Source organism: Apteryx rowi, unplaced genomic scaffold (genome assembly GCF_003343035.1).
Source record: "Apteryx rowi isolate R43461 unplaced genomic scaffold, aptRow1 scaffold_251, whole genome shotgun sequence".
In the NCBI taxonomy this organism is placed as follows: domain Eukaryota; kingdom Metazoa; phylum Chordata; class Aves; order Apterygiformes; family Apterygidae; genus Apteryx; species Apteryx rowi.
The window spans coordinates 1,178,352-1,189,889 of NW_020448875.1; the positions used below are offsets into that span (position 1 = coordinate 1,178,352).

Here is an 11,538-nt window from a genome sequence, read left to right on the forward strand (position 1 = left end):
GAAAAAAAATTCGCCACTTGGTGTTAAAAAAGCTTCTTGTTTGCAATTGGAAGCATAAATGCTTTATAATTTGCAGAAGCAGAAATACTCTAGAAAGAAAATTGAAAAAGGATGGCCATACAACACAGTTTTAATGGCATTTACAAAACCTCCTAGAAGTAGAAGATGAGAAAATCCATGTTTTAAAAAAAAAAAGTAGGCACATTCAACTTCTCTCACACTGTTTTTCTACTCTACTCTCCCTTGAGAAAACACCATATACAGTAGGTGCAACCAACTGCAAAATATTCATCCAATTCCAGTGCTGGTTATTTTCTGAAACACTAGTAGCCTTGTTGTCTTCACTGTTTCACTCAGGTAACGGATGACACATTATGAGCCCAGCTAACTTTTGGTTAGAAATTAAGCTTCTGAGAGAAAGACTGCCTTTTCAGAAATCAAAGACAACTCTCAACACTTGGCATTTACCACTTTGCAGAACTAGTATCCGATTTAAAGTAAAGGCTATCTACAGTAGGCAGGCAGACAGCGCAAGCTTAGTCATGACTGCTATACGTTCACACAGTAAAGAGCGCAGAAAGGGAACTGCGCAGACGTTGCTTTGGAAAGGAAATTGCTCTGCTCTGCAGAGCCATTCAGGAGCGAGGGCGATTTCGTTCCATTTTCACTGGAGCTGGCTGAGCTTCAGGAAAGCCCTTACCTGGATCAGGAGAGTGATTCTGCTGCACAGAGCCTGGCAGAGAGGTACGAGATGGACTAATGCCTCTACTGGAATTTGCGGCACCTTGGGATACATCTTGCTGGCTCTCCCATCGACCCTAGGGGGGGAAAAAAAGGTTGAATTTTTCAAAGTTAGCACACTAGCACGAGTACAGCCATATTTATACACCATGCCATCTCGCACAGCCGCTTTGCAAAGTTCACAATGCGCAGAGCTGAGGAAAGACCCTTCCCCTGAGGCACTTTTAGTTGAAAGACCCAATCCTGCAAAGATAAGCACCCTCAGCTCCCATCAGCATTAAGGCACAGAAAAAAAATCTATATTTACAAGTCTACAATATTTCACTCAATTGCGCAGCTGTATTCTGGAAGTTGAGTACCTTATAACCAGGTGAAAACAAAATAGCACTGTCTGCCCCAAAGCCCTAAATATTTTGTGTATCTGATCAGGAAGTAGTCGTCGGTGAAGTCTGGATGTAGAGAGTGTAGGAGAAAAGGGGTAAGGACACGCAGAGCTCCAAACAAGAAAAGAAATATGATCTTAGACCTAAAAGCTGGATGTTAGGGCCTAGGATCAGATAATGGACAAGCTGACCAGATGAAGAAGAAACAAACTGTGGTAGCTCCGTTTCTTTTTAAGAGACGGGAAGAGAGACGGAATACATGACAACRAGTAGCAGATACCAAGGGTCAAGGAGATCAAGCAAAGAGAGGTTAGAGTTTTGACATGGTTAATGGAGACGAAATGCATGCTTTTCAGATCTGCAAGAGCATGAGTACAGATGAGGTCGTAAAACCAACAGAGAAGGCAGCAGGCTACCTTCCTTCCCACAGCTCCCATGACTCTCTAGATGGATTCCGACTAAATGGATCCCCCGAGAGGTAGGTATCCAACCCGTGTGAGGGGTATGATCTCTTTTCAGACCAGTGTGGCTACACAATTAGCTACATGGAGCTAATTTACTTAATTTATAGGAGATCTTAATGCAATCCTATATCTATTTACAGAGTCTATGTGTCAAAACAGCCTGGCCTCAAATGCCACAAATAGTCCTGACGTCTTGTGGAAAAGCTCTGTCCTGTTCGGGTAAGTAGAGCGCCCTCAAGACTACAAGCTTGGAAGGTTTCACTGTTCCACAAGCAGAGGTTGTGAAGACACGATGGTGGTAAGGCAGATAAACCAGTACAAACTGAAGTCTGATCCCACTTCTGGTAAAATTTAGGCTATGGTCAAGTGCACTTTATTTGTCCAAATTCTGTATGATATCTGTATTTGTCTGTATTATTTCTATCTATATCTGAACCTTGCCCGTACTTTTAAAAGAGGTAACAGAAACAGAAATGCTTTGACAATGCGATGGCACAGTGAACATGGTGATAAGGAGTCAAAAGGTGGACAGATCTGCTAGGTACCAGACAACAAGTTTTATGTATTTCCCTTTGAGGAGGGAGGTACCTTTTCAAGAAGCTTCACACTGTTGGATGCAAGGAAATAATCTGACCTTGAACAGGAAAATGACAGGCAGCTAAACTAATCTTAACTGTAATTCGAAGTCCTGAATGTTTCACAGGTAATAAATAAGCCAGGATAGGAGGAATAGATTTCTCCAACGGGTTGAAGGTCACACTGAGCAGCCCAGAGCAAAAATCGTTTCCATTTGGATCTATAAGTTAGTCCCATAGAAGCAGTCCTGCTTTGAATAACAAGTAAACTGCAGTTTTGCTGAGCAGCACCTGTCTTCAGATCGGAACCAGCTAACAACCATCTGATTAGATATAGAGACAACAGGCTCCGTTTCTGTGAAGTAGCATTCTGGAGATCTAAAGAGCGAGCTGACTGGAAGCAGCCACCCTGAAAGTCAAAACTAGTGTAACCCAGGCTCGGAGTAACAGTATCACCAGGACTTTGTTTAGTCTTGTATTTTTGATGCCTTTGGGGTTTAAGCCCTTCTTAAAAGCTTCCTGCTTTATCAGTGTGGATGACTGAACTGTTCTACTCATACCTGAAGCCCTTCTTATCCTGCCATTTTGACTATTTCATGCTCTGCAGTAGACCTTTTGAGGCAGCATGGAAACATCCAAAGACTTTGGGCTATGATCAGTCTGTCTTCCCCTTTCAGTAGGTGGACTGAAGTCTCCTCTGACTCCCGCTGATGGATTAGTTTGCAGGAGGAAAATAAAATGTGAGAAAAGAGTTCATATTATATCCAGATGAGGAAAATATCTCCATGCAATTCTGTCTTCTTTGGATACCCCAGCTCAGCGGTGCTGAAGAAGTTTAAAGAAAGTAGAGGAATATTTGGTGGGATGCAGTCACATGACTCAAAGAATGATGAAATACCATTTGATTTTGTTGCCTTAGGGTCTGGTACTGATGTCAGTCTGGGAGAAGTTGACATGAGGTTAAGCAAAAGAAACATGGAAGAGCAAAAAAGCTCTTCTGAAGGTTTCTTTTTCAGCCAAAGTTCCTTAGTTCCTCACTGTTCTAGTGAGCCAGAAAGTGAGGTTATTTCCATTGATCTACACGGTACCAATTTGGTGAAAAACCTCTGGTTCCCAGTAAAACCTGAAGGTTAAGTTGCACAATATTGTCCTCTTACATGGCTTTTGGATACAAAGCTTTTGAGCTACAAACTGTTAGGCACTTCAGAAAGGAAAGACAACTGTCAAAGACAGCATAGCTATTATGTCAAGGTATTCTAAGAACAAACTGTGAAATTTTTCATTGTGATTATAGGCAGAAGAACACCTGTAAAACAGGTCAGAGGTGCCTTCCATTCTTTGTGCATCTAATTTATCCAATTTGTAAGTCCACTGAATTTTTAAACTTTCAGTGCAAGCAGCCTGGAATGTGAAAATCCAGCTCTGTATCTTAAATCACCCCCAAGAGATGCTGTACTGCCACCTCACTTGACACTCGTGCTGATGTGCAAGATGAAACAGAATTCATCTCACTCTCCCATAACCACATCATATCTGTAGTGATAACAGGAGTAAGAATTGGCTTGTCCTCATTTAAGCAAGCAAATAAAACTCAGAGGTAAGACCACATACAGTTCTGTTAACCTAATAAGAGACAAGTGTAACACTGTGTTCTGAAGCTAATTTAGAAGGCATCTCCCTGCTTTCTTGTCCAGTTAGGTAGCTTAAGCTTGTGAGTCATTATTAAAAAAAAAAAAAGAAAAAAAAAAGAAAAAATCAGAGCTGGCTTGCTCTTTAGAAGCTCTCTGCTACAAAGCTGTCTTTAGGCCTCTGGCGTCAGTACACAGAGATAATCTTTAGCGTTCTTCAAAAATGTGCCAAACCCACTTCTCATCTCCAGTCCAGGAGAACGACTTTTCCAGCTCTTCAGATGAGAATGTCACCGCTCATCCATGCGTTTAGTAACAAAGAGACAACTCTTGCTGCATTGCTATGAAGTCTAGGTCCTGATTCCGGAAACTTTCTGATCTGTCTATTTTAGTTGCACTGACACCACCCTTCCTTTTTATTCTAACTTGTTTTATATTCTTTGTTTGCAGGGGAATGATTCCTGGCAATTCGTAGGGCTAAAAATTAAAGTATAGTCCGTATTGATAACTTTAACAGTATGAATGGTCCTTTACATATATACAGGAATGAGACTCAAGAACCATCCTACCAACCCAAAAATCCATGGTAGAGACAGCTGCAAAACAAGGAATAATGAGATTAAAATTAAAGAGGGAAATGAAGTAATGGAATAAAAGTTAAGGAGAGGAAGATCCTGAAAAAGTATCAAGGGCTTCTCCTAACATTAAAGTATACAGGCTTGACAGATAAGTTCTGCATACAATTCAGGATGCAATTACTATCCTGTGACTGATGTTTCTTACGCTACAATAAACCACTTGCTTGAAATTAGTTTACTATAGTCACTGGTAAGCAAAACCAAATTCCTGGTAAAATAATAATTCATCAACACTGCAGAAGACTTCTTACTTTTACATACTCATTGAATTCCTCTCCAAGTTACAAAGACAACTAACTTAGCCGAAACCCAGCACGTGAGGCTGTTGTTGGATTCCTTATGCTAAAATAGATAGGATTGATATCACCAGTCTGGCTTTACGATGTCTGTGCGCTACAGGAACATTTATGAATTTTTGTAGCATTTCCTAGTGATTACAAAAACTTCCATTTATCTCCATATAAAAAACCTCAACCAGGTGCCCATCTGAAACCGGAAATCTCTAACGGGGGAGTTTGCACTCCCATCCCCTTTACTGTCCTAGTAGCAAGCGCTTTGAAATTAAGCACGCCGCAAGCAAGGAGGTAAGCTACACAATTCCAGCCCCATCTTACAGCAGTACAGCGTGCTTGTCAGTGGTTATACCAAATACGGCAAAGAGCTGCAAAACCCCATGCAAACCACTACCAATTAATTGCAATTAACCAAAGCCTGGTACAACCAGAGGGACAACCATTCCTCTGAGAGCGTGAACACGATACAAAGGATAAACGTCTTTTCCATTGGCCCTGTATTAATTTAAATTCACTCTTTCCCAGAAATCAAAAGTTGTTAATGCTTAGCTATCTGATGGAAGCCTTAAAGCCAGAGGAAAGACATGGAAGCAGCTCTCAATGTTTATCTGATCTCCAAGCTGATGTATACATGGCTGGCACATATTTGCCTGCTTTCTGTGTCCATCTGTTTTTTCACCTGAGATGGGGTCATTTGCGAAATACTGCACCCTATCACGTTTATATGTCCACAGAACTGTGAAACACGGTATCTAAATAGCTACAGCTCTGTAACAAGCTACAAGATGCACCCAAGATGGAGAATGTTCTCTCATCTGTACCAGTTTCATACTGCTTTAATGACAGGCTTTTCAATGGAAAAACTCATTTGCCATGTACTATGCAAATGAGACACCAACAGCAGCATCTTTAAAGCAGGAAGTAAAAGCGTTTAAGTGAGCAAAATAAACTTTATAGTGAGATAAGATGATTATCTCACTCATTAGGTGGACCTAATGCATTACCTCTGCCGGGACCTTTGGACTCTGAAACATGCAATGAGGGAAATTATTAAAGGGAAGGGAGAAAAAAACAAAAATAAAAAAAATCATTAAGAACTCAGATCTTCAATTTTTGAGATAAAAACTATAATATTGAAACATTCCACAGTTCTCTCTGTATACAACTTGCTATAAGCACTTTATTACCTGCACATATTTTAGCATTCTCCACATGGATCAAATGTAGCATATTTAGCAACCAATGCTAGAGCACTGCATCAAAATTCTATTATTCCATGCAACTGCATTATGCATTAAAATGCCTTGTCACCATCAGATTCTCCCTTTTAAAATGACTACATGCATGCTGGGCAGAATATCTATCAGGAGAAGGCACTTCAGTTTATCTAGGCTTTGGAAAATAAGTTTAAATTTAATCTTTCTCTTTTTAAAGAAATACTTTTGATCTGTACTGTTATTTTTATAGAGCGTAATGGGGTTTCTCAAGCTTAAGACTGCTGGTTTCCCTTGTGAAGGTCAGAGACTCACTGCACTGGTCTCTACTCTATCCTTAAGGTGGACCTGGACTTACATGTGAGCCCAAATTTGTTCCTTACCCGAAAGGTTTGCATCCGACCAGGTAAAAGCTTTGGCAGAGCTTTGAAGCAGTGACAATGAGAAAATTTTCCCTGACAAACGCTCTCCCATGTAATGCACGGCTACGTATAATCTGGTCTGCTGCTGCACGTCGCATAGCAGGCGGCAGCAGCGCTAAAGATGGGAAGGAGGCCTGGGAGCCTTCCCAGGGAGAGCTAGTGTTGCATGGCCAAAGCCACCATGTCCCAGGAATGGCCCCGAGGACATAAAGAGCACGAGGGTGCACCCCATCTTTTACAGCTATTTCTTGTTATATGCCCAAGACTGGCATAATGCAGTCGCTGTGGCTGTATTTCTTCTAGAGAATATTTCTCAGGAGAGTTTCAGATACTCACCCGGTTACTGCTCAGGTTATAGGGGGGAGCTAAATCTTGGCGGCTTCCAGAAAGCTGAAATGGTTAAGGCATGCAGAATTATTTCTTAACATAGCTTAAACGACTGATAAACGTATACCTTTTGACAAAAACAAAGAAGGGTGAAAAGACACCGTCTTGCAGTTAAAGCAGAACTGAAAGCCAAGAGACATAAGGTGAAATCCTGGCTACTGACTGCAAAGGAGCCAGCGTTTGGCAAAAAGTTTTCATTACTAGTTCCACCAAAGCATTTGATTCCAAATTTTGGGCAATAAAGTGTYTCATTTTTCCTAGGCTCTAAACAGGAAAAGATAATGTCCCTATGAGGCTGTTACAAAGTTTAACTCATTAAATACTTGTAATTTGCTTTCAAATCTTCTAGGGAAGATGAAAAAATCTTCAACTTGGTATGTAAATGAAACACCTCCAGTGTTCAGAAAAAACTGCAGGAGTTCCTTTTACACTGCTTTTTCAGATGGTCTGGATTGTGTGGATGCCAGCGTGCTTTAAGCATACTAGCCCGTATGGTGAAAGGATTCACATTTGCAGGTTTTGCCTCCGCTTAGCAATTTACATGCTCATAAACAGYACAAATAGAAGGATCAAGCCAAAGGAAATTCATTGCTGTGCTCTGCGACTCTGGCATTCTAGGGACCTGTAACGGAAAGGCTGGACTTGCTGCCCTCATCGCCCTGTAGATACCAGCAGTGAATACTCACCCGATTCACATTGGGAGAGCTCAGGCTCCTGCGGTAGAGTTTTCCTTTTCCCATTAGCTGCTCCTTTACAGCAACTTCCTGCCAACCACACAAAAAGAAAAAAAAAAAGAAATTCCAACTCCAATTATCCCAGGGTAGTTTAGTCTATATATGAAAAATGTTTCTAAACAGCCTTTTGCACAGGCTTCTGTCTCAAAGGTGCWCTATAATCTAAAATCGCACATAACAGAGTTACAAGCCTAAGAGTGGACAAGTTTTAACATCTAGTGTTTTGCTGATTGACGCAGGTAGGATTTTACAGCTGGTTCTCAATCCATGACACRACTGTCACAGATGCAAAGACTTAGACTCCTTTTCCTAGCTGAGCTCTTATTTTAATCCTTTAAACTAATTACACATGACAGGGAACTTGCTTTCAATACTTAGAGTGCATCGCACTTCRCCATTAATTTATAGTGGGTAGGCACATACTCTGGCTTGTTTTGCATAACTTTCTTTYGTGCTTGCATAATTAATATCCAGAAGAACAATTTTCAATAAATRTTTCCCTCTCCTGTGTTTTTCCTGGTAAACAGATCAAGTTACAGTTCTTAGGATTAACCCAATCACCATTGTCTTTACTGACAGAACAGGTTTGGTTTGTCCATGGCAGAATATGTGCAAAATGACAAGAGCTCCTAACCCAGAGCTAGAAACAAGAACTCTAACCATAATTAGCAAGGCACAGTCTTAAAAACAAACTGAGGACCCCACAATAGACAGTGCATTTAATATAAAGCTTCCAGTCCCATCCGTATCGCAGGCAGCTGAATGAGAACATCTCTGTAAAGAGATCTATGCCTGCACATTTGCTTCGTTGGACTTTTGCCACAGGCACGCTTTGAAAAGCTGAGGTATGTAGCGAAGTGAAGTGGTCTTTTCGTTTTTCTTTTTTAAGCCATTGTAGGCACTTATGAGAACATTTCCATTGCCATGTGGTGTTCTCAGTAAGCGTATTCTCTGCTGTTCCACTACAGCCCTAAAACCAGACCTGGCGCAGACGATCCAAGGTGAGGATGTTCTCCACAGCCAGCACGCTCCGCAGGTATTTCTCAATATAGGCTTCAGAGTCAGCTGAAGCTGCATCTTCAACATTTGCTGCCATTCTGGCTAGTGCTTCCCGCTCTTCAGCTCCTTGTGCATCCTGGGAGAAAGACAAGAAATGCCCTCGTTTTTGAATAAAAGAAAAATCTCACACATCAGTCCTGCAGAGAAGACATTTTTAAAACATGGAAGAGAGATTCAACATTGTTCTTCCTTCAGCTCAGGGGCAGATGCAGACATCTTGTTGGAGATTTCTGAATATAAGCCTAACCGCACTGAAGGAGCTTGTGCAACGCACGCTGGACGGGTGCTCCCACCACGGTTGCAGTCATCATCTCAGGCTGTACGTGGTTACTGCTCTTGCCTTTTGAGAGTCTCACGGCGAGACATTCCCACTGACTGACCGAAGGACTGCATTCAGATATTTTGTAATTAAAAAGCACTCAAACACATTTGGGATGTTATTTATCCTGTGAGGAAAACAAAATTCTAAACAACTTGCAACTAAAAACACTGCTGCAGAAACATTTCAGCACAGAGCGCTAAGTACAGCGGAACAAAAGGGAGTCGGGCAGTATCAGCAACCAGGGTTTCGGCTCTTCACGTGTTAATGTTTTTGCAAGTGCTTGCAAGTGCAAGTGATAGAGCATCGGTTTGGAAGGAAAGGATTAACATCGAAGGAAAGTATGAACATGCTCAGAAATCAAGGGCTAAATCAAGACACTACTTAGAAGAAGGCAATTTTTTTTTAAACCTATTTTCATGTTATCTAAATTTCAACTCAGGCATTTCATCTACCCGTTTTTCTCCCCCTTTTTCTCTCCCCTCCCACAGCCCTAATAAAAGGTTCTTTAAAATGTTTCTTTGAGGACTTAAGCAAACAGATCCTCACTCAACAGAATATACAGTGACACTGATGAGGCAGCATGTAAAGAAATTCTCTTAATCTTTCTTAAGAACCATAGTTTGTGCTTGAAGCAGCAAGAGATAACATGCTCAAAACAAGCAAAAAAGATTCCTAACCCACTTCAGATATTTTGAATTCCTATTCACCTCTGGAATATTGGAGACTATCTCAAAAGTGACACCACAGCCAGGAATTGAACTTCGGTGAGACATTCTTCTGAGGAAACTCTGTGCAAAGCCCTGCAGGAAAAAAAGAAAAAAAAAAGGAAAATATTTCTTGCTTTAAGAAAAAAAAAAAGTTTTAACATACTTCATCTGAAGTAAATACAGTTTACATAGGAAGAAGCTCAAACCCAAAGATTAGCCAACAAGTTTGCAGGATGCAAAGATTTTAGCTCAGAGAGAAATCATTTGCTTGTCTGTATTTCACATGCAGGAACAGGATTAACTTCCCTCATTGCAAGGTGACCGCTTAACTAGCGCACGCAGCATTTGCTAGTTCTAGACTTTTTTTTTTGTAGAGCCCTAGGTGACTCGTCTTGAATATTGACAAGAAGAGGCATTAAATTCTTGACCAAAGAGATCGTTACGAAGAATGATTTAAGGGGGCATGGACATTGTTTATGCTGACTTGGCGCCTTGCAGGGTTAAGAACTGGACTGGTGAATTAATGCAGAGATGAGTCATTCAAAGATGCTGCTGAGACAAACACCCAGGAAAGGTTATCGATGAGGATTTTTAGAAACCTAGCAAGAAAGCTGAAGATTATGCGTTGGATAATAGTTAGAAAGCATCGTTGACTAAATCTGTAGGAAACAGAATTGATGAAGACTTAATACAATTATAATTATTGGCAGGCTCAATTTATGCGTTGAGTAGGCTCTTCCCATGCTACGTGATCAAAAAATTCCCTGTTCCCTTCCTCAGAAGAAGCTTTTGCTTAACCAAGGCATCAAGAGCTGCAGTTCTTTTATTTCTAACATTAAAAGCCRTCTAGAACTGCCTACAGGGTTTTGGGGTGTGACCACAGCTCTTCTGCTCTTGCTCCAGATTTTAACTACAGGTGGGCAAACAGAAGAGCAGGTCAGGCTTCCTGCTTTGTCATCGTCACTGCCACCATCACTGCCACGGGAAGCTGGATTTTGACACAATGCTGAACAGAGTCTCTGTCTGCCCATCATCTTCCTCAAGAATAAAATATTTTTCAGGACCTGCTGCTGCAAAGGGGATCACAACCGCTTTCCAGTTGTGAAACATCCCGCTTTTACCTATGCAGTATCATAAGGGAACAAGCCAACTGGAAGATACAAAGGACCAAAGTGACTAACTTTGAGGAATTACACAGGGAACCCTTTCTCCAACCATTGCTACTTACCCTTAAATATTTGGGTCTCAAGTGTGAATGCTTATACCTAGATACATATATATACAYAGAAATGGTTATCAGTAATGTGGGAACATACTGTAGGAATAGGGATATGCACAGGTTTCTTCTGATGCACAATTTTTGCAAAATATGAACTCCAAGCTCATGAAGCGTTAACTCTTTCCACTTTTCAGTGATCGGGAATAAAGCAATTACTGAGCAGTCAACACAAATAATACTGAAACACAAAGATAATCTCTCATATTCCATGTTACACACGAGCCTTTAAAAAAAGGCTGTATTGTCATCCACAATACTGAAGATACTACAAAGATTACTTGTCATCTCGGAGTCTCTCTGCAAGCAGTTAATGTATTTCTCTCGCTCAGGGAGAGCGGAAGGTAGCTTCAAGGAAAGAGTCATAGCAGCAGCACATTGCACACAGCAGCGGCGTATTTCACAAATCACAGCCTTCCCTCCTTGAAGCACTGATAAACCTGGGGCAGAGTGAAAAYGTGAAGGATTATAAAAGATATACCTGTCTGCCATAAACGTTAACACAGATGCGTTTGCGTAACACTAATTGCATTTCTGCAGGATGGCTGAGCTGGACAGTGGCTCTCACAATAAGGTAAACTCGTTCATCCGCGGCTGTTCCTTTACTGAGCTGGATACAGTCGTGGACTGTGGAATCCCACGAGGCTTCTGCTTTCACCTGCAAAGGAAAAAAATGTATCCTCTAATAAGCATAA

The 11,538-nt window shown here is 41.1% G+C and overlaps 1 protein-coding gene across 1 annotated transcript in view; it reads right to left on the reverse strand.

Annotated features, from left to right (window-relative positions):
* KIF13B (kinesin family member 13B) overlaps positions 1–11,538 on the reverse strand; it is a gene marked incomplete at its 5' end in the record, with an annotated part of 103,281 nt that overhangs the window by 16,355 nt on the left and 75,388 nt on the right. The window contains 6 exons of the mRNA XM_026067017.1: positions 701–818; positions 6,695–6,748; positions 7,432–7,509; positions 8,462–8,614; positions 9,568–9,660; positions 11,325–11,501. Coding sequence (XP_025922802.1) covers positions 701–818; positions 6,695–6,748; positions 7,432–7,509; positions 8,462–8,614; positions 9,568–9,660; positions 11,325–11,501 — 673 coding nt within the window. The remainder of the gene's footprint in view (positions 1–700; positions 819–6,694; positions 6,749–7,431; positions 7,510–8,461; positions 8,615–9,567; positions 9,661–11,324; positions 11,502–11,538) is intronic.